The sequence below is a fragment of the Myotis brandtii genome, unplaced genomic scaffold (assembly GCF_000412655.1).
Source record: "Myotis brandtii unplaced genomic scaffold, ASM41265v1 scaffold123, whole genome shotgun sequence".
Lineage (NCBI taxonomy): Eukaryota > Metazoa > Chordata > Mammalia > Chiroptera > Vespertilionidae > Myotis > Myotis brandtii.
This window is the reverse complement of record NW_005354291.1, coordinates 13,017,040-13,038,712: the sequence shown is the minus strand read 5'-3', so window position 1 is coordinate 13,038,712 and position 21,673 is coordinate 13,017,040. Positions and strand designations below refer to the sequence as shown.

Genomic DNA, 21,673 nt, shown 5'->3' with positions numbered 1-21,673 from the left:
AAGAAGCCCTCTGCTCTCTGTTCTGCCCTAGGACAGTGTGTGTGTGTGTGTGTGTGTGTGTGTGTGTGTGTGTGTGCCATGTGCATCCCAGAGGCACCAATCCACCTGCTCCCTCCGAGCCTGTGCAAGCCCAGAAAAGGTTCAGGGTCTGACACAGAGGACCAGAGTTGTTATCCCCAGCCAGAATGAGGGCTTTGGAGGCATGGGTACGAGGAAGAGAAATGATTCTCTCTCTCTTTTTTGCCCACTGTTTCCTTCCCAGAAATTTCTGACAGAACTGCAAGCAAGATACACTATCTATCTTCTACTCTTGACTATAGAGGACCAAACAGAAAAGCGGGCTGTAGCTGAGGAAGAGCTTTCTTTTGAGTGACGACATGAAGGGTTAATTCTTTTACCCAATCTTGCAATAAATAAGTTGTAAATTAACCAATCTGTTGAAAAACTGTAAACATGAGCTTGATTTCCTAATGTAAAGTCACCAGCATTTCTTTTTTTTCTTTATTGATTAAGGTATTACATATGTATCCTTATCCCCCCATTACCCCCCATCCCCCCACATTTTCCCTCACTCATGCCCTCACACCCCTGTTGTCTGTGTCCATTGGTTAAGCTTATATGCATGCATACAAGTCCTTTGGTTGATCTCTCCCCCTTACCCCCACCCTCCCCTACCCTCCCTCTGAGGTTTGACGGTCTGATTGATGCTTCTCTGTCTCTGGATCTGTTTTTGTTCATCAGTTTATGTTGTTCATTATATTCCACAAATGAGTGAGATCATGTGATATTTATCTTTCTCTGACTGGCTTATTTTGCTTAGCATAATGCTCTCCAGTTCCATCCATGCTGTTGCAAATGGTAAGAATACCAGCATTTCTTTACCAAATGTCCCCCATATATTCTCCACATTCTCAACCAGGTGTTAATAGCTATTTGCCAACCTTCTTGAAACTCTGGAAAGCCTACCACGTCTCAGGCAGTGCTTGGTGCTTTTTGTACCCAATCTCTTTTCTTTGTCACAACAATATGATAAAGATATTATCGTCTAGAGATAATTTTATAGAGGTTCAGTAACTTTCCTGAAGTCACAGAGTAGGTTAGTGACAGAACCAAGATGGGGACCCACTTTAGTCTCCAAAGCTTACCTGTGCTCCATGATGTACCGCAGGGGAGAGCTTTGGATGCGGTTGAGCCCTCACAGACGGTCTATGAATCCCGTAGGAAGTGCTTACTGGCAATGCCAGTCTCTCTACAAGTCTGCATGCTCCTGGAGGGGCGGGGTCTTTTTAGATCACAAGTGTCTGGCACAGTCTCTGGCACATAGTAGATCCTCAATCAATATCTGTTGCATTGGAATCCAACTGCTCACATTGATGTGGCCTGTTTGACAATGTGTCAGCTAAGTTTCCAGGTACATTTAAGTCATGTCTGCCCTTTACTTGGGATCTTTACACTGGGGTCTTATTTTGATTTTGTGACATAGAACGTGCATAAAGGATAAGGGGCGTTGCCTTCAGACATGGGAGGCATTAAGAAATCAATGAGATTCTGCATACCAATCTTAACATAATGGACATGGGTTATAAGGAGAGGAGGGCATTTCTGGGAAACAAGGGTTGTGTTTTGTTCTCCTCTATTTCTAGATAAATGTGGGACACTCAGTCATCCCGCCTGAACTGTTCTATTTACTTGGTGGCTTCCAATCCTGATATGCAAGACCATATTTTGAACACGTAATTTTTGAATTGAGTCTGTTACCTTTTCCCCACATAAAACATTGGATTCCATTCTCTCTCATATATGAGTTTTACAAATGTGGATTAGAAAAATATCAGGATTCAGGGGAAAGGTAGAGCTGAATGGTGGCCCTGTTTCCCTAACTTGGGATGAACTGGCTGGTGATGCCTTTAAGGACATGGCTATTTCTGCAACCCCCTGTGGAAGGAGTCTCATGGCCCATATCTGCATCTGTGCTCTTTTTCTTGAACGTTTCCTCTACTTAGCACGGGGTCCTTTTTGTTGAATCCAATTGGATAGCTGGTAACATGTTACTTGGTGAGAATCAGGATATTAGCATGTTTTTATATTTTTAAGAAATTATCTTTATTTTGATTGTTTATCTAGACATGCCAATGGATATTTAGGCCACATTTTGAGCAAAAACTCACAAGGTGTTTATTTTTTCCCCCCCAAAACTTACTTGTGTACACATAACAACACAATTTTAAGGGTTTGCTTAAAAGAACAAAGCGTAAGAAATACAGTGAGATACAAGCTCATAACCAATTTTCAAATCAATGAGCATATCCGATTCTACATGAGAAAAGGTTACAAAACAGGTCTGCGTTTTGTAGGAAGCACTATATAAGGACAGTGTTGCAGGATGTGCTCTGAGTCCCCTTGCGGGAAGCCTTAAGCACTAGAAACTGGGATCTTGACTCAGCCTCGCAGGGGCTATGGGTGGGTCAGGGTTTCATGAACAAGGTTCTAACTATTCACAGAGGCTGTTACAAGGAAAAGCAGGCTTTGCCTACCAGGCCTGGCAGTGTTATATATTCTCTTTCTCTCTTTTAATTTGATTTCAACTTTACCTTGCTTACTAAAAATAGCCCTTTGACCCTTTCTTCTCAAGCAATGAAAGAATTAAAGTCAAGTCAGCTATTGGTGGCCCATGGACCAGAAGAAGAATGTGAAGACAAGGTCCATGGATGATCTGCAGCTGTGTCTTGACTAGTAACTGGACTCCTTCCACTGAAATATTGCAAGAGAGCTACTGGTAGGCAAGAAAAAAATGTTTTCACATTCTCTTGTTTTGCCTAAAAATAAAGAACTCAAGAAATCTCCAGATGACTGAACGGAGGCCACAAATGCATCATGTCTCATTTTACTTCTGATTTTTATTGCACCAGTAGCTGCTTCATAGGCTTAACCCCTGGACATTTGGTAGTTTTCTCTGTGACTTTTTCTTTAAGACCTAATTGTAGCATAAATACTTTGGCCCTATAAAGTTGGAACTAGTAAAAACGCCCCTAATATTATTTATTTAAGTTACAATATAAATATAATTTAAACAAAGTCCATTTCCTAAAGTCAAGGTAGAGCTAAAATAGCCTTTTCTTTTTAATCTCTACTGTATTGTCCCCAGTAACTGCTGTCCTTGCTTTGATCTCATGGACATTAAAAATAGACGACTCAAAAGCCCTTTCTGCATCATCAAACCAACATAAGTGAGGTTTGGAAGCAGGAATACATTCAACATCTTCCCTTTTGGGGCCCTACCAAGCTGAGAGCTTCCGAGTATTACAGCACTAAAGAATCCTCTGTCAGTTCATAGTTATTACAGAAAAAAAACAAAGTTAGTGTTAAGTTTCCACAACTTCCCTTCTTACCCCTACCAACTACTTCAACTTATCAAATCCATCCATTTCATGAGTTTTTCATGCTTTCTTTACTACCATCTGACAATCTCTCCATATTTAATAAAACTATAACCAACGTTCCCAAATCTTCCTAAACCTTAACTCCGCAAGCCTTCGTCTCTCTGCAGGAACTTCTTACAGTCCCGTCAAGTTTCCAACATTTCATCTGTGTGTTAGGAGAAATGAAAGCTGCACGTAGGAAATGAGAGTTAACTGGCGTTCTATTGTGAAACAGCTGGATAGCGGCAGACACTATCATAAAGTCACCTGCCACCACCACCCCGTTTAAGGTAAAGAGAAAGGGCAGTGCTGATTTTCACCTAACATTAGTGATGCGGGGGCTTCTAAACAGAAGGTTCAATGCACAAAGGTTAGCCGACTAGAGAAGACTGTCACAAGCTGATTTTCAGCCAAGTGTTTGCAGAAGAAAAATGGCCACAAAATTCCCAGCTGATTCTGCTAGTGACAGCCATGATTCAGCATAATGCCTGCCAGGAAGGTAAATTCTGTGAGAAAAATGGAAATATGTTCTCTTCTTAAATAACGTCACCCATCTTCAGCTAAACAGGTGGGCAGCTACTCACATGAAATTACGGAAAAAGAAAAATCCAGTTACGATGAACACCAAAGAAGTGCACGCCAACCATTAACCAAAGGTGCTTTGGTACTACAGTCATGGACGGGAGGGTGGGAGGGGGGCAGGGGATTCCCTGACGCTTAGGTGACAGGGCCATAGAGACTCCTGAGACCTGCCATGTCTCCTGCAAGGCTGACCCACTGCCATGTTCCATGACAAGAGTCACATTAACACAAGCTGATCAGCGGGCTTGGGGGACAGAATGTGCAACATCGCTGCGTTGAAAAGTGACTTCAGGCTTGCCGAAGGGTCTTGTGAATCTGAGGAAATGATGCTTGGTGCCACAGATCAAACGCTGTGGTCTCAAGTGGAATGCACGTGAAGTTTCCAGAATCTTTCCTCCAAGACTTTATTGGGTTTGATTTGTGACCTTAGCTGGGATGCAGAAAGATGGGGATGGGAAGGCAGTTCAGAAGGACTTCTGTGAGGACTGAAGACCTTAGCTGGGATGCAGAAAGATGGGGATGGGAAGGCAGTTCAGAAGGACTTCTGTGAGGACTGAAGTTGGGCAGCTTTCAGAAGATGAAAGATGTTTAAAGTTAAGGCCTTTATCTGCAAACAATAGTATATTAATAAACTCTATACCATATTTACAAATGCATTCTCTTGTATTAAAACTAACAGGATTCTGTTCACAGTGCCATTGTTTATACAGGTAGCAATCCCATAATACTCATGTATTTTGGCATGGGAATCAGTAGCGCTTGGTATTTACAGAAAATGTACATGTGGTGAATATAAACATGTCATTGAAACTGAGTTATTGATAAAAGATAGATTGGCTAATGGTGCAAAGGAATGAACTGTACAGCACCTTCCCCTCAGATCGGATAGGAAACGTGGATTCTTAAATTGAGAAGATGCCAAATCTCTGACCCAAAGTGGCATAAAGTCAGTAACAAAACGATGAACCCCCTGTTCAAGTTTGGGTCTTAGTCCAAAGTTTTAGATCCATTGTCTAGTGCATAAAATATAAAAGTTAAAAAGATTTATTATTATTTGATAATAATAATTATTATTAAAATAGAAGGTCCTTTCTCTCATGCTCTCATCTGTGCTCTTGCACTTAAGACCAATATCCTTGGAGTTCCAAATATGCTGGTGTTTTTGTCATGCAGATCAGCAGTCAGATGGCAAATGCTAAAATGCTCTGGACGTAGGAACTGCTGCCTGTCACAGTGTGACCCAGGGCCGTGGGGACATGGCAGTAGCACCTCTTTCTTTCTCCCAGTCTTCTCCGTGTGGGGCAGGCCTGCCCCTGGACTCGGCTCCCATGTTACTGAATGGAGTTGCTCATTTCGGCAGCTAATGCTGAGGTGATGAATGGCTTCTGTACACTTGGAAGAAGGAGGGGAGGCAGGTGAGTGGGAGCAAGGTGGCATTCCAAAGAGCCCCAGGATGAAACCCAGAGAGTGGCTGGGTTAATGGTCAAGAACCCCTAGAACTCCCCTCTCAGGAGGTCTCTGCTCAAGGCGGTTCTCATTCTCTGTGTGCAGAGCAGGGGGCAGGCCTGGCTTGCACTAGGGGGCGATGCCTTCAGTCACAGTCTGCTCCTCATTCTCAGTCCCGTGGTCTGTGTGGTCTGGGCTGCCACCAGCACAGCCACCACCACTGCTTCTGTGTTGCTTGGGCAGCAGGCTCTTCCACTGGGCTTTGTTGTGTGCAAGATGGCTTAGCATGTTCTCAGACAGGGCACTGTTTCCGGTGAAACGGGCCCATTCCTGGAAGAGTGGCTCCACGATGTAGGTCATGAAACCTGAAACAGGCAAGGCCAAACGCATCACCACAAGGGCAGTAAAACATACTCCTTCCTCCCTCACAGACTCGACCGGGCCCACTATGTATTCGGCCCAGGGATATGGAGGCAAAGTAAATGTGGTTCCTACCCTCAGCCAAGGAGCATGAGCTATGTCTTCTTAGGCGTGGCATGTAACCGCTCTGTGCCTCAGTTTCCTCATTTGTAAAAAGGAGTTAAGAAGGGTACCAACCCCACAGGGTTGTTATGACAATGAAGTGGCTTAACACATGTAAAATGCTTAGAAAACTCCTGGCACATAGTAAACACTCAGTAAATATTGGTTATTATTCCTCACAGAGGGAGAAAGACATAAACAAACAAGTGGAAGGAAGTCTGTGCTAGAACTAAGGAGGATGGGTGGGGAGGCAGGAAAGGGAAAATGAAATCAGCAAGGGGCACATCACTGATTTAGGCCATCTGAAGAATTCATACATTAGCCTGTAGAATCTTTTTTAAGGATTACCCTTTCATAGTTTTGTCTTACTTTCAATTATGTTAAACAACTAACAGTAGGTAAATAAAAGTTCATCTTCAATACAGATTTTTACGTACATAAAAGTCTTGGTTTAATTAGATAAGACTGTTTGATATTAGACTTCTATTTTTGCATGCCTGTTCTCTTAATTATTTTAGACTTGTTGCTTTCTAATCATATTTCACTCTTAATGTGTGTTTCATATTAAACATGATTTATGAAAGTAAAGATAACTTTCAGTCTAGGCAGGAATTATTAGAATGATCACAAACATATACATATTTAGGTTTTATTGTTATTTCCTTGAAATGTAGGTGTGGGGAGAAAAGGCAAGTGTTTTTCAGCAAAATAATCTTCCACCAACTCATCCTGTATGTGTACAAGCATGTGAATTATGAGGCTTGATTTGATTATCTTTTCATTGGACAAAGAGTAGATCCTTGGCCTTTGAGGATGCTGTACAGATGGGAAGAGGATGTAGCAATGCAGAATGTTACTGTACATTTCTGCATTATCTCATCTTAGGTGAAATATAATTTAAATATTATGAGATCATCTTAGATAACCCAAACCGAGGAGGAAAGTTAAGCCAGTGACTTTATGTCTGTATTTTAATAAGGTTATGTAGGGAGTGAGCAAGTAAGGATTTCATTCTTGAGTTTTCTTGCTTCCTATTCTTGAATTTTCTTCACCTCCTTCACAGTCTCCATATCTAGTTTCTAATATCTTTCATCTTAACAAAGATTAGATATCTAAAAAGATAGTTTGCAAAACGATAATGTTTTAGATGTAAATATTTATCAAGTTTACCTTAAATATAAAAACATTACGAATCCAACATTTTAAAATCCAATACTTAAAAATCAACTCATTTTCTTCCTGAAGGTACTCCAGAATTACACCTTTGTGTTTCCACTTGTCCTGTATAAAGACCTCTTACAGTAGATAGGAAAGCCATTTTAACGTCTGAACGACAGACTGTTTTTCAGATGAGGGCAGGCTTTCATTTCAAACGCATGACCAGACTTGGGAACCTCCCTCTGCTACGCAAACAAACTTTGCCAGGATATTGTCCTCTTGAAGGGGTGGGAAGGGGGAAAGGAGAGATGGCGGCCTTAGAGTAAACAAGGATTGAAGGAAAGCCTCTTCTCCTCATCTTTCTACACATGTCACCAATCAGAGATTCTTTCAATTCAATATCTTCTTTTCAAAAGGTAGAGTTTGATGGAAAGAGGAGAGCAGGGGTGGGGTGGGTGGGGTGGGGAGATAGGGAGTCCCAGTTCCACTTGGGTGAATATGAATGACTTAAACAGAAAATCAGATCTAAACCTGGGATGACACTCAGGAAATTCCCATGTGGATTGCGACCGGGAAAAGAGAGCGGACATTTTCAGTCCCAGGGGAACCAAGACAGAGGAAATTGCTACATTACTTAGGACCCCCTGGGAAAACCTTTGTCTGGGACACTGAGGCCTGCAGCCCCCATTGGACTCTATTTATTTGTTTGGATTTTTCCAGTTCAGTCTGATCTAGCTCTACACACCACACCTCCCAAGCCTGAACCTACACAGCTGGGAGATGGGAAACAGAGACAAAGATATATGACTAAGGATTGTTTTATAATCACCTTCTTTTTCTCTTTATTATTGGTGTGCTGGTGTAGCATCCAGGGGATTTTCCTAGTCACTTAGTCCCCATCCCATTTTAAAAACAGGTATCTATGGTAACCACATTTTCCTGAGCTGAAAATCAGGACGTATAATCTGACAAAATAAATGTGTTCTCATGACAACAGGATAGAATCTCTGAAATCAGCTTCATTGTGAAAATCCAGGTTGTGTGCTTAACAATGTGAATGTTTTTCTTTGGTGGTGCCAAGTGTCTTTAACAGGTGCCTGGCAAGTCTTCTATCCAGAGCTTAACAAAGTGGGTCAGTGGATTAGGAGTTTGGTCAGGGTGTATTCCTTTTGAATCACATTTGCGGAACCTCGACAGGAGGGAGCTGGATCCAGGGAGGTCAAGGTTGCATTTCTGTTAACACTGTTCCTCCTCCCCTCTCCCAACAATTCCGTGGCTTCACCTGCCCTGGATTCTTCCTGGGTTCAATTTTTAATAAAACCCCCTTTCCCCTTTTCGGGTAGGAATCACTTTAATGGTAAAAACAACGGAACAATATTAAGGAAAAAAAGGACAACCAATAATCTCATAATTCCAACATATCTATCTTAATGTTTGTAGATTCCATTTGATTCTTTGTAACTAGGTTAATTTTGTTCCTATGTCCTTAGGATTACTTCATCATATTTTATGGGACTGAGGATTTGATTTGACCTTCAGCGATCATAAGTGTATCATTTAAGAAATATTTTTATTGTTGACAGTATTACAGATGTCCCCTATTTTCCCCCCACTGGCCCCTCTCATCCCCACTCTCAGCCCCTCCCAGGCCTTCACCACACTGTTGTCTGTGTCCATGGGTTATGCATTTATGGCTTTCACCACACTATTGTCTGTGTCTATGGGCTATACATATAAGTATGTAAGTTCTTTGGTTTATCTCTTCTCAACTGTAAGCATATCATATTAACTTGCTCTGGTTTTCTCAATTTTAAGCTTATCTTTTTCTGGTGCCCCTTTCCCTCCCAGTGTCAGGGCATTAAGCTTTGAGGTCTGCAACTTTGCAAATGCACTAAGCTGTCTGAGGTCTGTGGAAACTGGTGAAAAACATGAACTGGTACATGTCAGGGCCATTGCTTATAAGTAAAACTAGAGGCCCGATGCACGAAATTCATGCAAGGGGTTTGGCCCTCACAGCCGAGGTGGCTGCCTTGGCCCTCCCAGCAGCTCCTGCTTTGTCCAGAAGGGTGTCTGGTCTAATTAGCATATAATGCTTTTATTATTATAGACGTTAAAGTTCTGAGTGGTTTTAATTGGAGGGAACTGTAAGGAAAAGAAAAACATGCTTTATAATATGTAGATGGAATTAATTGGTAGAGTGTTTAAGGAGTGATGGAAATTCTTACTGGGTCAAAAATATTTCCCCCCTAAGGTGCCTAAAATTTCCAGTTTGCTTTGCTTAACAATCTTATATATAACTTTTTAAAGTAATAATTATTTTAGATTCATTAACATCACAGTTTAACAGTTCAGTGCAATGGACACTTGAGAGTGTGGGCTTAAGAGAGTGAGACTGAAGGTAAGTTTTGAAGGAGAGCAGAGAAGCACAGAAACCCTGGCCACAAGGCATAGCATGGCTGGCAGGGCCCGGATGGATCTGGGCCTGGCCTCTGGAGGTTGAATGCTGGGGACGAGTGACAGTTATCCAAATTGGGATGGTCCTAAAGGCCGATTCTGCTGGCTTCCCACCCTTTAAGTCCTAAAGAGAATGTGGACTAATCTGCTCTTCAGCAGCAAATAGTTGATTCTTATTACGTTCCTTCTACTCTATTTGGTTTTGATTTAATTCTGAAATATGAAGTTAGTAAAGGTTAGTTAATGAAGTTAATAAAGGTTAGTTAAGGGTTTATCATAAAGCCTTTACCCAAGTTTTCATTACTTCTCAATTGGTAATTACCCAGTAGATTAGTCATGATTACGGTGTTTATTCGGACTCAGTCATTCACGGGGGGCATTGATTAAAGCTCTAGTTTGGGCCTTTCAAACATGGTGTGTAGATCGTCTTTTCTTTGTGATTCTGGGCAGAGGTGCCGAAAATATTCCTTTAAAATTAAAATTGAATTCAACTCACCAATTTGTATGCTAGGGATGGAATCTTTCTGTTGGTTACAGAGAGGACTGATTTCCAGTTCGAATTTCTGTTCAAGGTCACCTAAGAAGAAAGAAGAAACACGTTGGTAATCTAGAACTTATGCAAATGAGTGTTGATAGTTTTATCAGCCTATTTGGAAAAAGTGATTCTGTGAATTACTGTTCTCTGCCTTGTTATCCTTAGGAAGCCTTTTGCTTCCATTTGCCCTGTCTTGCTCTGGTAGCTTCTGTGAAAATTTAAAATATCAGAGTGTCAATGGCCATTTATAACAGGCTTGTTGTAAATAGCTGTGCTCTGGGACAAAAATAAACTTTCGAACAAGCTCTATAAAAACAAGGACACGACTAGTGGGCATTCCTAACCTGAAATGCAAGTTCTGGCTTTAAGTTACAGGCTAAGGAAACAGATTTTATGCTTCTCCCCCATCTTTCACTCTCCCTGACCCTCGTCTGGTTTCACCTGAAAAACCAGAAATGGTAAGTAGGTAGGAAATGGAGGCCAGGAACCAGGAGGTCTCATTTGAAGAGCATCTCAGTGTGCAGCTACAACATTTATCAGAAATAAGGGTCTGATATCTTTCATTCTCATTCCTTAGACTTTTACCTAATATAACTGAAGGTTTAAAAAAGTATAAAGGTCAGAATGATAGTTCTTTTTAATCCCTATGTCAGCTAGAAAACCAAAGGAGAAATGCTTCATGCAAAGCTTTATCAAAATACTTTTATTGGTTCTTCCTGAGGGTGAAAAATTGTGGGTAATTGCTGCATTGGGAAAAACAATCTGGTTAAGTAGTAGATAAGCTGGTCCTCAGAGATTAGCTGGGTTAACAGGTATGAATGTGCCCCTCCAAACTAGAGGAGCTAAAAACACAACATTTATACGTGCTCACTCACAGTGTGCCAGGCACTGCCCTAAACATTTTACCTACGTAATTAACTTAATTATTTTACCTATGTAATTAATTACTTACAATTAACTAATTATTTAAATCCTTATAACCACCTCTTGATAATCCCCATTTGACAGATAAAGAAATTGAGATGCAGGGAAAGGAAGTATGTTGACCGAGGTCACACTGTTAGTAAAGAGGGGAGCCTGGGTTCCAACCTAGGAAGTCAGGCTCCAGAGTGTCTGCACTTCACCACTGAGGCAGGACCTCAGAGATGCCACATTTCCTTCATTTTCTCTAAGGCTGTAGCTGTGCCTCCCCTGGTGTCTGTGCCCTGGCGATTCTCAAGAACGATGTGAGGCAATCATTCTGGCTTAACCTGAGGAGCTCAGGGAAGCCGGATGACAATAGCCTTCTGAGGACAGGGCGTGCCACTGTTCGATACTGAATTCAATTCCCCTAAAGCCAATTCTACTGCTTACTTTCCTGTTTCTGTTAATAGTGGTTTTTCAACCAATCTTGACACTTTGGACGAATCGTCTTTGATTTTTCCCTTTCCTTCACCCTCCACATTGAGGCATCAAATCCTGTTTATTCTTCTCTTGCCTTTCCCCCACTCCTTTCACTCTGCCTAACTCTAATCTGGTTGATTGAGAAGACACTAATCTGTACTTCCAACAGGACAGAGATTCTATTTCTTTAAGGCATTAAGAGAAGGGGTAGAATCCTAACCCCCATTCTCAGAATTTAACACTGTTTTCCTAATTTCATCTTCCTTTCTCTCTGTCCTTTGCTCAACATCACGAGTTATTAAAGATACTTTGGATGGGACTATTAGCAGTCTGTGGAAGCCCAAATCCTAAACTGAAAGCCAGATAGGACTAATCAAAATGATAAAGAATTTTTAAAATATCAATTCAATATGGAGGATGTGTAGTTTGGATGGCAAGAGTTTGCTTTCTTTTCTTAAACTGGCTGAACTTCTGCTAGACCAACATGCAATTAAATAACAAGGACCCAATATGCCCTCTCTACCTTCTCTCTCTGCCAGGAGACATGCCAGAGCAAAGGGCGTGGAAGCTCACCTTTAGTGATCAGAGTAACAGATGTTCTAGGTTGTTCCTCTTATGAGGCTGCGCGTGCATATACTCTGAGAACAACAACCAGTTTTTGGCAGAGATCTTACAGATTATTTTTCTTGGTTGGTCCTATTTACTCTGCCCTTAGACAACAACTTTGATGCACCAACTGTGTGGACTTTACAATCTGTCCAGGTGACATGGTCCCCGAGTTGCTCATAGTCCAAATAAGGGTGCAAGCTAAGCAAAGGAAGGGGTTAAACTGCAATACATGCCAACGGGAGCACATGATTGAGTCAAAACCAAGAGGGACAGAGTGGAATCTCTTCTCTTTTCCATTGTTTGATTTCCAAGAACGAAGAACCTAGCCCTCCTCTCACTATGCTATTCCAATATTTTCTATATCCCACAGTAAAGGAAGTATCATATCAAATCTGAAACCTCTCTGCTCCAATTTCATCCTATTTTCCTTTGTTTTTCCCTCAGTGGAGATTTTATATCACGGGCAACTAGAACTGACCTTTTGATTTGTAACCACTTACACCCAACTGCCGTGAAATGACACAGATTGTGGGAGCCACGTGAACACTTTTCCTCTGAGAGAAAGAGGCGGTGAGCAGAGTCTTTTGGCCCCACACAACCTAATCCATTCTGCTTTGTCTTCTGTCTTTGGGGCCATTACAATGTCACGGACACATCTTTAGATGGAGGCTTCTCCAAAAGGCTCACTGTTGCTACTTGACCTCCCCCAGAGTTGGTATGTGGGACACTTCAGGCTTTATTTGTTCTCAGCCTCTCGCACCTGATCCCGTCACTAACATCAGGGCACTGTTGTGCCTGAACAAACATCCTGAGCACTGAAACCAGGCCAGGAGAAGCAAGACTGTGTGTAAAGGCTGATATCCCACCCGATGGCAAGATCCTGCTCAAATTCAGTGCCTTATTTCCGAATGAGATTGATCTCTTAAACATTATACCCTAACTTGGGGCCATTTGACTTTTCATGTATCTATGTGAGAGGATGAAATTAATTCTTGGTCAGCGATGTTCTATTTCATTATTAGCTTTATTTGAGAAAGTGAGGGGAAGGAACACAAAAGGAGTGAAGGCCTTCTGTCAGAGTGGAAAACATTGACCGCAGACGGCATTTAGCTTTTAGGCTGTGCTCAGCTCATTAAAATGAAGGTCAGGGTAAAAATCAAACTGTCCCTCACATTTTTATATCCACAGAGGGAAACCATTAAAAAAATATATATTCCGTTCTCACTCGCTTTTATTGCACCTCATTACTACCTGTTTCTGTAATAAGTCAATGTTATTTATTTTGAAATTATTTCCAAAAAAGGAATGGATGGTTCGCAAGAGAGTTAGAGAAAGGTTAGGATAATAAGCGTTGATGAAAGAACAAATGTCATGATAGATTAGCCACTTCCTGTTTTATTAGGACAAATGCCTGAAAGGAGGAGGGGCCGTGAAAACGCAGCTGTAGGCTTGCAACTAACCTTGCCTGTAGAACTCTTCACAGACCCTTTCACTCCACTGCTTGCTCATCTCCCAGATTCTGCAGGGGTTGCAAATGTCAGCACACTTCAAGGCAATCTGAGAAGTGACAGGGCAGGCAGAGACTGTCAGAGAGTGATCTTTCAGCAGCAAATGCATCCCAAGCCCAAGGGGCTGTCCAACCCGCCAGAGTGCCTCGTGGTGCCAGGCCCATGTCCACACAGGGCCTCCCTGACGTGTCTCTTCAGGAAACAACACTTCTTCACCACACACAAACCCTTCATTCAGAATTCCCACTTTATAGCAGTGAGAAGGAGAGAAGAGCCACCGTCCAAGGACACGGAGCTTTCTGGAGGAGACTTGGGGTGTGCTGGCCAAGGAAAGCCAGGGCCTGGTTCCTTCTGCTGCCCCACCTCTCACAGGGAGGGAGGCCACTGGGGCCCCAGCCAGGCTCAAGTGAGATCATTTGGACCTCACTCTCACAGTGGCCAAAATGGCCAACCACATACATCACTTAAATGATGTGTGTTTGCATTTATGTTCCCGTGTCTGTGTGTGTGAACAAGCTCAGACTGTCAGCCAGGGAGCTAGGTCATATCAAGCTAGGAGTGTTTTATTTGCAGAACTAAATCAAGGCCTCTTGGCTTGCCTCAAACTGGCCTGGATCTGGGATGTCACTTTCTCAGTGATGCTGATCCTAGGAGGATTACCTTGAGTTCCCAGAGAAGTAGATTCTGCCCCTTACCACCAGCTGCAGAGAGACCACAGCCCAGATGGGCTCCTGTGGTATGTCTTGCCCACCAGCAAGGTCTGCTTGTTTTGACCCAGTTCCCTGGGATTATAGAGCTGCTAACAGTGCTGGAGTCTGGGAGAGCCTGGGTTATATTAAGTTGCAAATTTGGTTGCTTCTCTATTTCCTGGCTAATGGGGGCACCAGTACATGTTGGAGTAGGTAAGGGGCAGAAGTCCCCTCCAAATTCTGCCCTTTAGGGATTTATTTGTGTTAGCTAGCTTTCCCTTTGAAATGCAAGTGCTCAGGCCAAATCTTTCATCTACTCACAACTTGGTTTGAGTCTCTAAAATCAGACCCTGGTTGATCTTTGTGGCACTCAGGGAAGAGAAGACTAATTTGGGAAGAGGAAGGAAGAAGATACAGGGCTGCAGGAGAGCATTTCCTGGGAAGGATGGGGCACTTTGAACAGCTAGGGGGCAGCATGGAGGCATGGAGCAGAAAAGACTGCACAGTTCAGTCTGCCCCCTGCAGCTCCATCTCCCTGGTTAAAGTTGGTCTATTCAGATGAGTCCAGGGTCCATCCATTCAGTCTTTTGTGCCAAAAGGAAGACAAAAGAAAATGGAAGATCAAGAAGGCGCTGGTTTGATACCAACTCAGAGTTCTACTTCTGGCGTCCACTCCTCCTCTTTTTCTCATGTTGCAAGTGGCTTCTTGCCATAGAATGACACAGAAAGGGTTGGGTTTGATATGGTTTAATTAATTCAGTTGAAACAATTTAATTATTGGTGCCTAAAAATGCTAAGACTAGATAAACACACAGAGAGAAAATGTTTGAGCCTCAGATGAAAATATGACTTTAGGTAGTGATGACTTTAAGTAAAGCAGGGTTTGATTAAATAGGTTTTAGGTAAAGGAAGGTTACTTGCTTCTTAATTTTTTATTTGTACCATAGTTAACATAATATACTTTTGTGTTATAGAAACAGCCTTTTAAAACTGCACAGGTATCACAGTGGCCAATTTTACATCAAGCAACAAGATGTGGTAGATTCTGACTGTGTGCAACTGCCCAGAGGGGTGGCTACTTTGTGGTGAAGCAGTTACCAAACAAGGAAGAGTGAGATATTATCAACTTACTGACACGAAACCCAGATTTTGCTTGCTTGGAAACCACTTAAAAATTTCATGTGTCTCAAAGCTTTTCATAAAGTAGGTCACTGCTCTAACTTATACCATGGGAGATACTCCTTCTCAAATGTGCTAACATTATTGATCGTGTCCCTATGTGTTGTTACTCCAGCAAGAATAATGGCTTTGTTGTTGTTGTTTACCTGAAGCAGAAAGTGCCTGTCGTGTACATCCTCCAGTCTTAAGTCTTTATTTTGGAGGTGAGCTTTCAATCTGGTCAAAAATTCATTCTGCCTGTTGATGTCTGTTGCCAAGATCAAGGAGCCCAGTTGCTGTTCAATATCCTGTCTGCATCCACAAGAATGAAAGAGAAAACACACACAGAGAGAAAATCCTTTTGAGGAGGGTGATTGATTCTGTCATCAACAGGTGGCTTGCAATCTCATTCCTGCCTTTGATATTGTTTATTACACAAAGTTCCAGTCCCTCACAGAGCAAGAGTGAATTTCTCACCCACCATGGCTTCTGCCCTCAGACCAAGAACTGTAGAGAGTGATTGAAACCTCGGGTGAACAAAGTTGTGGTAGTTTTTACATTCCCACGGTTCCCATGGGTGGAAAAATTGAAAGCGAAGTAGAAATGTATGCTTTATGGAGGACAAAAGGACTCAGAGAATCATAGGAGTTTGGGTTGTGCTTTTATAGAGTTGAAACAAGCTCAAATATTAAGATTTTAATGGGGAAAGAAGAGCATAATAACAGTAATAATAATGAAGACATAGTAGTGACTGATACTGTGGGATGGAAAGATTGATAAATGGAAAAAAACCCAGGTAGGCTGGAAAGAGATACTGGAACTTAAAAATGATAGTGGTTGATTAAGGCACCATTAAAAATCGATGGGCAAGCAATATATTAGTAAAAAATGGTATAGAGAAAATAAAACAGAAGTGTCAATCTGAGAGTTGTCATGCAACTCCTATAGTTTTAATATGAATTTTCTTGATTACTAATGAGGTAGGACATATTTTCATGTGTTTATTTGCCATTGATATTTCTTCTTTTGTGAAGTTTCTGTTATTCTATAGTGTTGTCTCCCTTTTGCTTGCTGATTCTGAGAGTTTTAAAATATTTTTTCAATAAAAGTCATTTGGCAATTATGTGTTGCAAATATTTTCTTCCATAAAATGGCCTGTCTTTCTACTTTTTAAAAATGATGTCTTTTGGTAAAATGAAGTTTTAATTTTTAGTGTAGCTTAATCTATAAGTTTTTAAATTTATGGTTAAGCTAATTCTTTTCTGAACTTTCCTTAGTTTGTACAGTTAACCTTTACTTTTAAAAACAGAAAAATTATTTTAAAGCATTTACACGAGGATAGAAGGAATAATCATGATTATGATGATGATAAATTTCATTATAAAGCCCTATCACATATATTGTTGCATACCAATGATTCTTTTAGCAAAAGCAAAGACATTCCACAAAGAAATAAAAAAATGTGGTACTTTTATTTGGAATCCATAGGGATGAGTAGGAGTGTCTTAGGAAATGAATATGAACTGAGAAACACGGAGAATTAATGTGGGCATTATCGGGACAAGTCCTCTGTTTTTCCTTTTGTTTTGTTTTTTTCCTGTCCTCATTCTCCTTCCCTCCATTCTCCTTTCTTTCTTTAGCTGATCCTGCCACTAACCTCCTATTTCATCTCCTTTTTACATGATTTCTTGTTCTAGTTCTTAGTTCTTTTTGCATTTCCTTGATCTTTGCAATGCATTGTTTTAGTAAAAGGCACAAGTTTTGATCTCATGCATGAGGATTGCTTTTTAGTTTCTGGGAGTAAAAAGTTATCAGAACTGAAATTCTTCCTGCAAATTCAACATTCCTCCGGGTGCTAGGAAACAGCATGAGATAATATCAGATGGCCAGGAATAAACCAAGGAGCCCAGAGCATAGTGCCTGTTTTATGGGGAGACATAACCTGACCTTAAGCTGTGTGCCCTTCAGAAAGAAGGGTACAGAGGTCTATTTATTTACTTCTCTCTTAGCTACCTCGGGTTCTGTGCATTTTAATTTCACAGATCAGAATTTGTGCTGGCCTAGGTAGACAGTACAGCAGCTACCTTGGGGCCATGCATTCAGCGAGGCAAGGGCCTTGGCCTTGGATTTAGTATGACTAGGCCTAATTACTCGGGCTAACAAACAGCAGACCAGGAAACTAGTATTTCCCGTTCTGTTTAAAATACCATAGACCTACGTAAATTGATGGAGAAAAAATTGCTGGGGCCAACTCAGTTACTTAACAAAAAGCATTTTAGAAAAAAATTTCTGACTTTTATTTTCGCTGAGACTGGCAATTATGAAACAAACGTCATTGAACTAGTCTTAAAGCTAGCTTGAGAACTCCTGTGTTCTTTTTTGATAAATATTTATTATTTGGGTCTACACAGGAGGACAATTTTGTTAACATAAAAGACAGGAATTTGGCAAAGCAGAGTGTTGATGCTGAAGAGTGTGAAAGGGGAGAGCTGTTTATTCTCCTTTTCCTGACGTTAGGTCATAGACGATCCAAGGCCCTTTCAAAGCTCACAGAGAGATTCTGGTTTCTGGGTTGCCGTAACTGACATGAATCTCCTCTGATGGACAATGCAGAGTGCAGGCAGGAAGCACAGCGAGCTGGCTCCCTACCATTAACCCAGGGGGTCTCAAGTGTGCCCTAGAGAAAGCGGCTTATCTCTTATGTGTGGACATCAGTGTGTTTCATCTCTGCACTACTTACGTCATTTCCTTTGGCAAGTGAGCAAGAAGCCTGGATTCTCGAAGCATGCCAATTGTAGATCGCCAGTGGTGATTCTCCAGCACAGACATATTCTAGAGAGAAAATTAAAGCTGTAAACGAGAGAGAAGCTACGTACTGATCGTTCATGCTGAACACAGCTTCCCTGAGGCCAGCATTTCCCCTCTTTGATGACAAAGAGGCAGACTGAAAAAGCAACGCAAAATAAAACAATCATAGGGCCTATTCTCAAGGCTACACGGATGACAGGATAGTGACCCTTGCTGGCCCTATAGTGGAGGACTGAATGAAGGTCTATTTCTAGTGTCATTCACTCCTGCTTCAGCCACGGTTTTTGCTAGTTTGGTCAGGCAACACTCAATGTAGAAGAAAGAAAGTGAAGCAGATACAAATAGGTAGTAATGGATACCATGGGGCTATGTGCATAAGATACACCAAGATTATACGACTCAACCAAATAGAGGCAGGCCTCACAGTCTCTCTGATCTACTACACTCTCCATTGTTTCTCAACACGCATAAGAAACCTTCTCCATAAACCACCTGGGAAGCTGATGACATACTCCGACTCCTGAGGCCCAATCAATACAGTTTTGGTTAGGTGGGTTTGTACTGATTAATTTCTATGTACACTAAAGTTTGCGAACCACTGCGATAGGGAAAGCTCTGTCCGTAATCTTTATGACCTAGTGTTTTGGCACTTAGCCCATTAGTTCTCAGTTTGAATCTACAATTGCTTCCTTGTTCCATTATCTTGATATTTCTTTCCTTGTAGGAACTTTTACTATGTTCAGTCTCTCCTTTGACCCCACTGTTATCTTAAATATGCTGCTTGTCTGAACATTAACTATTGAAATAATGAATATTTCTTACAATCCAGTGTTTAATTCTAGTTAGCAAACATTATGGCCTTACTACTGACTTGATATGTATACATGTAGAATGGGACTCATCTAGCTCCTTGGAAATAATTTTGCTCTATTTCCTTATTTGTTTATTTATTCATTCTCCATTTTGTTTCAAGTGGGGGTTATAAAACTTAGAAAAAGTACAGGAAGATAGCATTCATTAAAAGTGAGGAGAAATTACATGATTCTGCTTCTATGAGGTACTTAGAGTAGTTACATTCGTGAAGATAGAAAGAATGGTGGTTCCAGGGCCTGGGGGAATAGGGAGTTTTTATTTAATGGGTGCACAGCTTCAGTTTTGCAAGATATAAAGAATTCTAGAGAGGGATGGTGGTGGCGACTGCACAGCAATGTAAATGCACACTTAAGACAGTTAACATGGCAAATTTTATATTGTGTTATTGTGCCACAATGAAATGAAAAGTTGAGGGAAAAGAAGCAAATTAAACAACATGGAGACTAAATGGAGAGAGAGAGGAAAATATTCCATCATTATGCCTCCCGCTGCTATAACAGAGCCACCCATATAATGCTCAACTTTTTCAGGAAGTGAGAAAAGAGAACCTCTGTGAGTAACACAACCAAGGATCTATTAGGAAAAAGCAAGTTCAAGAAAACTGCCACTATATTTGGTTCTGAACCCAGACAGCAATTTCTCTCCGGGACTCTGTAGAATTTAGTTCCATGAGGCACAGTCTGATACTGACCTTCTGTATGGGCTCTTTTATTGCTATTCATTCCTCTCCTTGCCAAAGAGTCATTATTCGTTATTTATCACTTGACTATGTTGGAACCGGTGATGAGATTTTGTTACTTTTATCAACTGGTCCATTATCTCCTTTTGGGCATGAGCCACACACAACAAAAGAGACTGTTTATTAGAAATAACATGCTAGACTAATTTGTTTTGACCGTCAAGATTTATGAGGGAAGAAAGTGATAGGTTAGTGTGATGTAACAGATGTTCTATCTTGTGGTGACATATAATTCCGTAACTCATGAGCGGTCACTTGCAAGATTAATTCAAGTGAAATGAGTGTCTTCGTGTGAGTTTTTAAGGGGCTGGAAAACTGTAACAAGACCTAATGATAAATGACACCATATCTCTGATGAGTAGAACAAAAGTGTCCGGAGGATTGCTTTAAGCATTGTTATTTATGTCAGCCTGATTTAACATCTTCATTAATAATCTTTTCAAAGACTGAATAACAGGATACTTGGAAATTTGCTGGCGAAACCATATTTGGAGATGAGCACCAGGGAGATGGAAAGAAATTGAGTGGGCCTGGAAGCTGGCACAGAATAAAAGACAATGGAGTACTCGATTATAAACACAACCTTTCTGGGGCAGTCACTATAAATAAAAGTATGTTTTGGCTAGAACTGTGTTGGAAGTTGGGGTACTTCAGTGGATCCTAGAGAATAAGAAAAGAAGGGCAGCACAGGGAAGCGGAACTATCAATTATGAAGCACCCAGTTTACATGATCTCATTTAATCTTTACATAATTCTACTATTTTCATCACTAACTCATAGGTAATACAGTTTCAGGTTTCTCTGAGAGTTTGCATAGCTAGTGAGGGGGTGAGGAAGGCCTTAAACCCAGGCCTGCCAGTTGTCGAGACCTAAGCTTTGCACACACACCTAGCTGCCTCCCAAGAATTTCCTCTGTGGGGCCACATCCAAACATTCAGAAGCCGGAAATTTACAAACTGGAGAATGCCTGTAGTGATGCTTACTTCTCCAAAAATAATGTATAGTCGCTGCTTCAAAAGTCCATGGTTGCTTGTTTTAATTAGATGTTAGTTTGTAAATCCAGCCTGGAATCTTTCCCTCCAAATTTGGTTTCATTGTGAAAAACCCTGCAGTTTGAATGTGAGGAGTTGAGTAGATTTCGGTTGTATTGGGGGAGAGCTCATCTTCCAGCCACGCTCAGTCCTCACATCCCATCAGTCTCTGAGACCTGTTGCTTCTTCCAACATGACATCACTTATGTCTACCCGTTTCTTTCATTGCAGTGCTTCCTTCCCTAAGTCCACACTCCCTAAGCTGCCAGAATGTGACTTGTTTATCTGACAGAATTTCCTACCGTGTCCCTAATCAATGGTTGAACCATTAATATGTATTGAGTGCCACTATTATGCCAGGTGCTGTGGCAGGCCCAGGGGATCCAAAGATTAATGACAAAATTGCTGCCCTCAAGAGCTCACTAACTTCAGTAGGTTCCTGGGCCGATGCTCACCCACTGAGCCACACCAGCCAAGCCACACATTTCTTTTTTTTTTGAGATAAACCATTACCATTTGTTAGGGAAGACCTTCCTGGTTCTCCAAAGAGAACTGACAGCTCCCTCTCCTAGCTCCACACCCCAATCCAAGCTTCTTTCTATCCCAGTGCCTAAAAGACTTTGTAACAACTTTGTTCCCTGGCCTTGCTCTCATGTGTCAGTGATCTTCACAGGTTTCTTCATTTACTCTTGAAAATAATTTTTAAAAATGATGCTTTCCTTATACTTTTTATTTACTTTAATTTATTATTTATTATTA

General features: G+C 41.3%; 1 protein-coding gene across 3 annotated transcripts in view; it reads right to left on the bottom strand.

Moving 5' to 3' along the window:
- Positions 1-2,084: 2,084 nt before the first annotated feature.
- PDE7B (phosphodiesterase 7B) overlaps positions 2,085-21,673 on the bottom strand; it is a 274,020-nt gene continuing 254,431 nt past the window's right edge. For 2 of the 3 annotated variants that reach the window (XM_005859041.2, XM_005859042.2), the window contains 5 exons: positions 18,204-18,295; positions 15,631-15,775; positions 13,569-13,665; positions 10,078-10,158; positions 2,085-5,812 (listed from right to left, as the gene is read on the bottom strand). In XM_005859041.2, coding sequence (XP_005859103.1) covers positions 5,577-5,812; positions 10,078-10,158; positions 13,569-13,665; positions 15,631-15,775; positions 18,204-18,295 — 651 coding nt within the window. In that variant the 3' untranslated portion in view covers positions 2,085-5,576. The remainder of the gene's footprint in view (positions 5,813-10,077; positions 10,159-13,568; positions 13,666-15,630; positions 15,776-18,203; positions 18,296-21,673) is intronic. The other variant, XR_001360702.1, reaches the window with a different exon arrangement.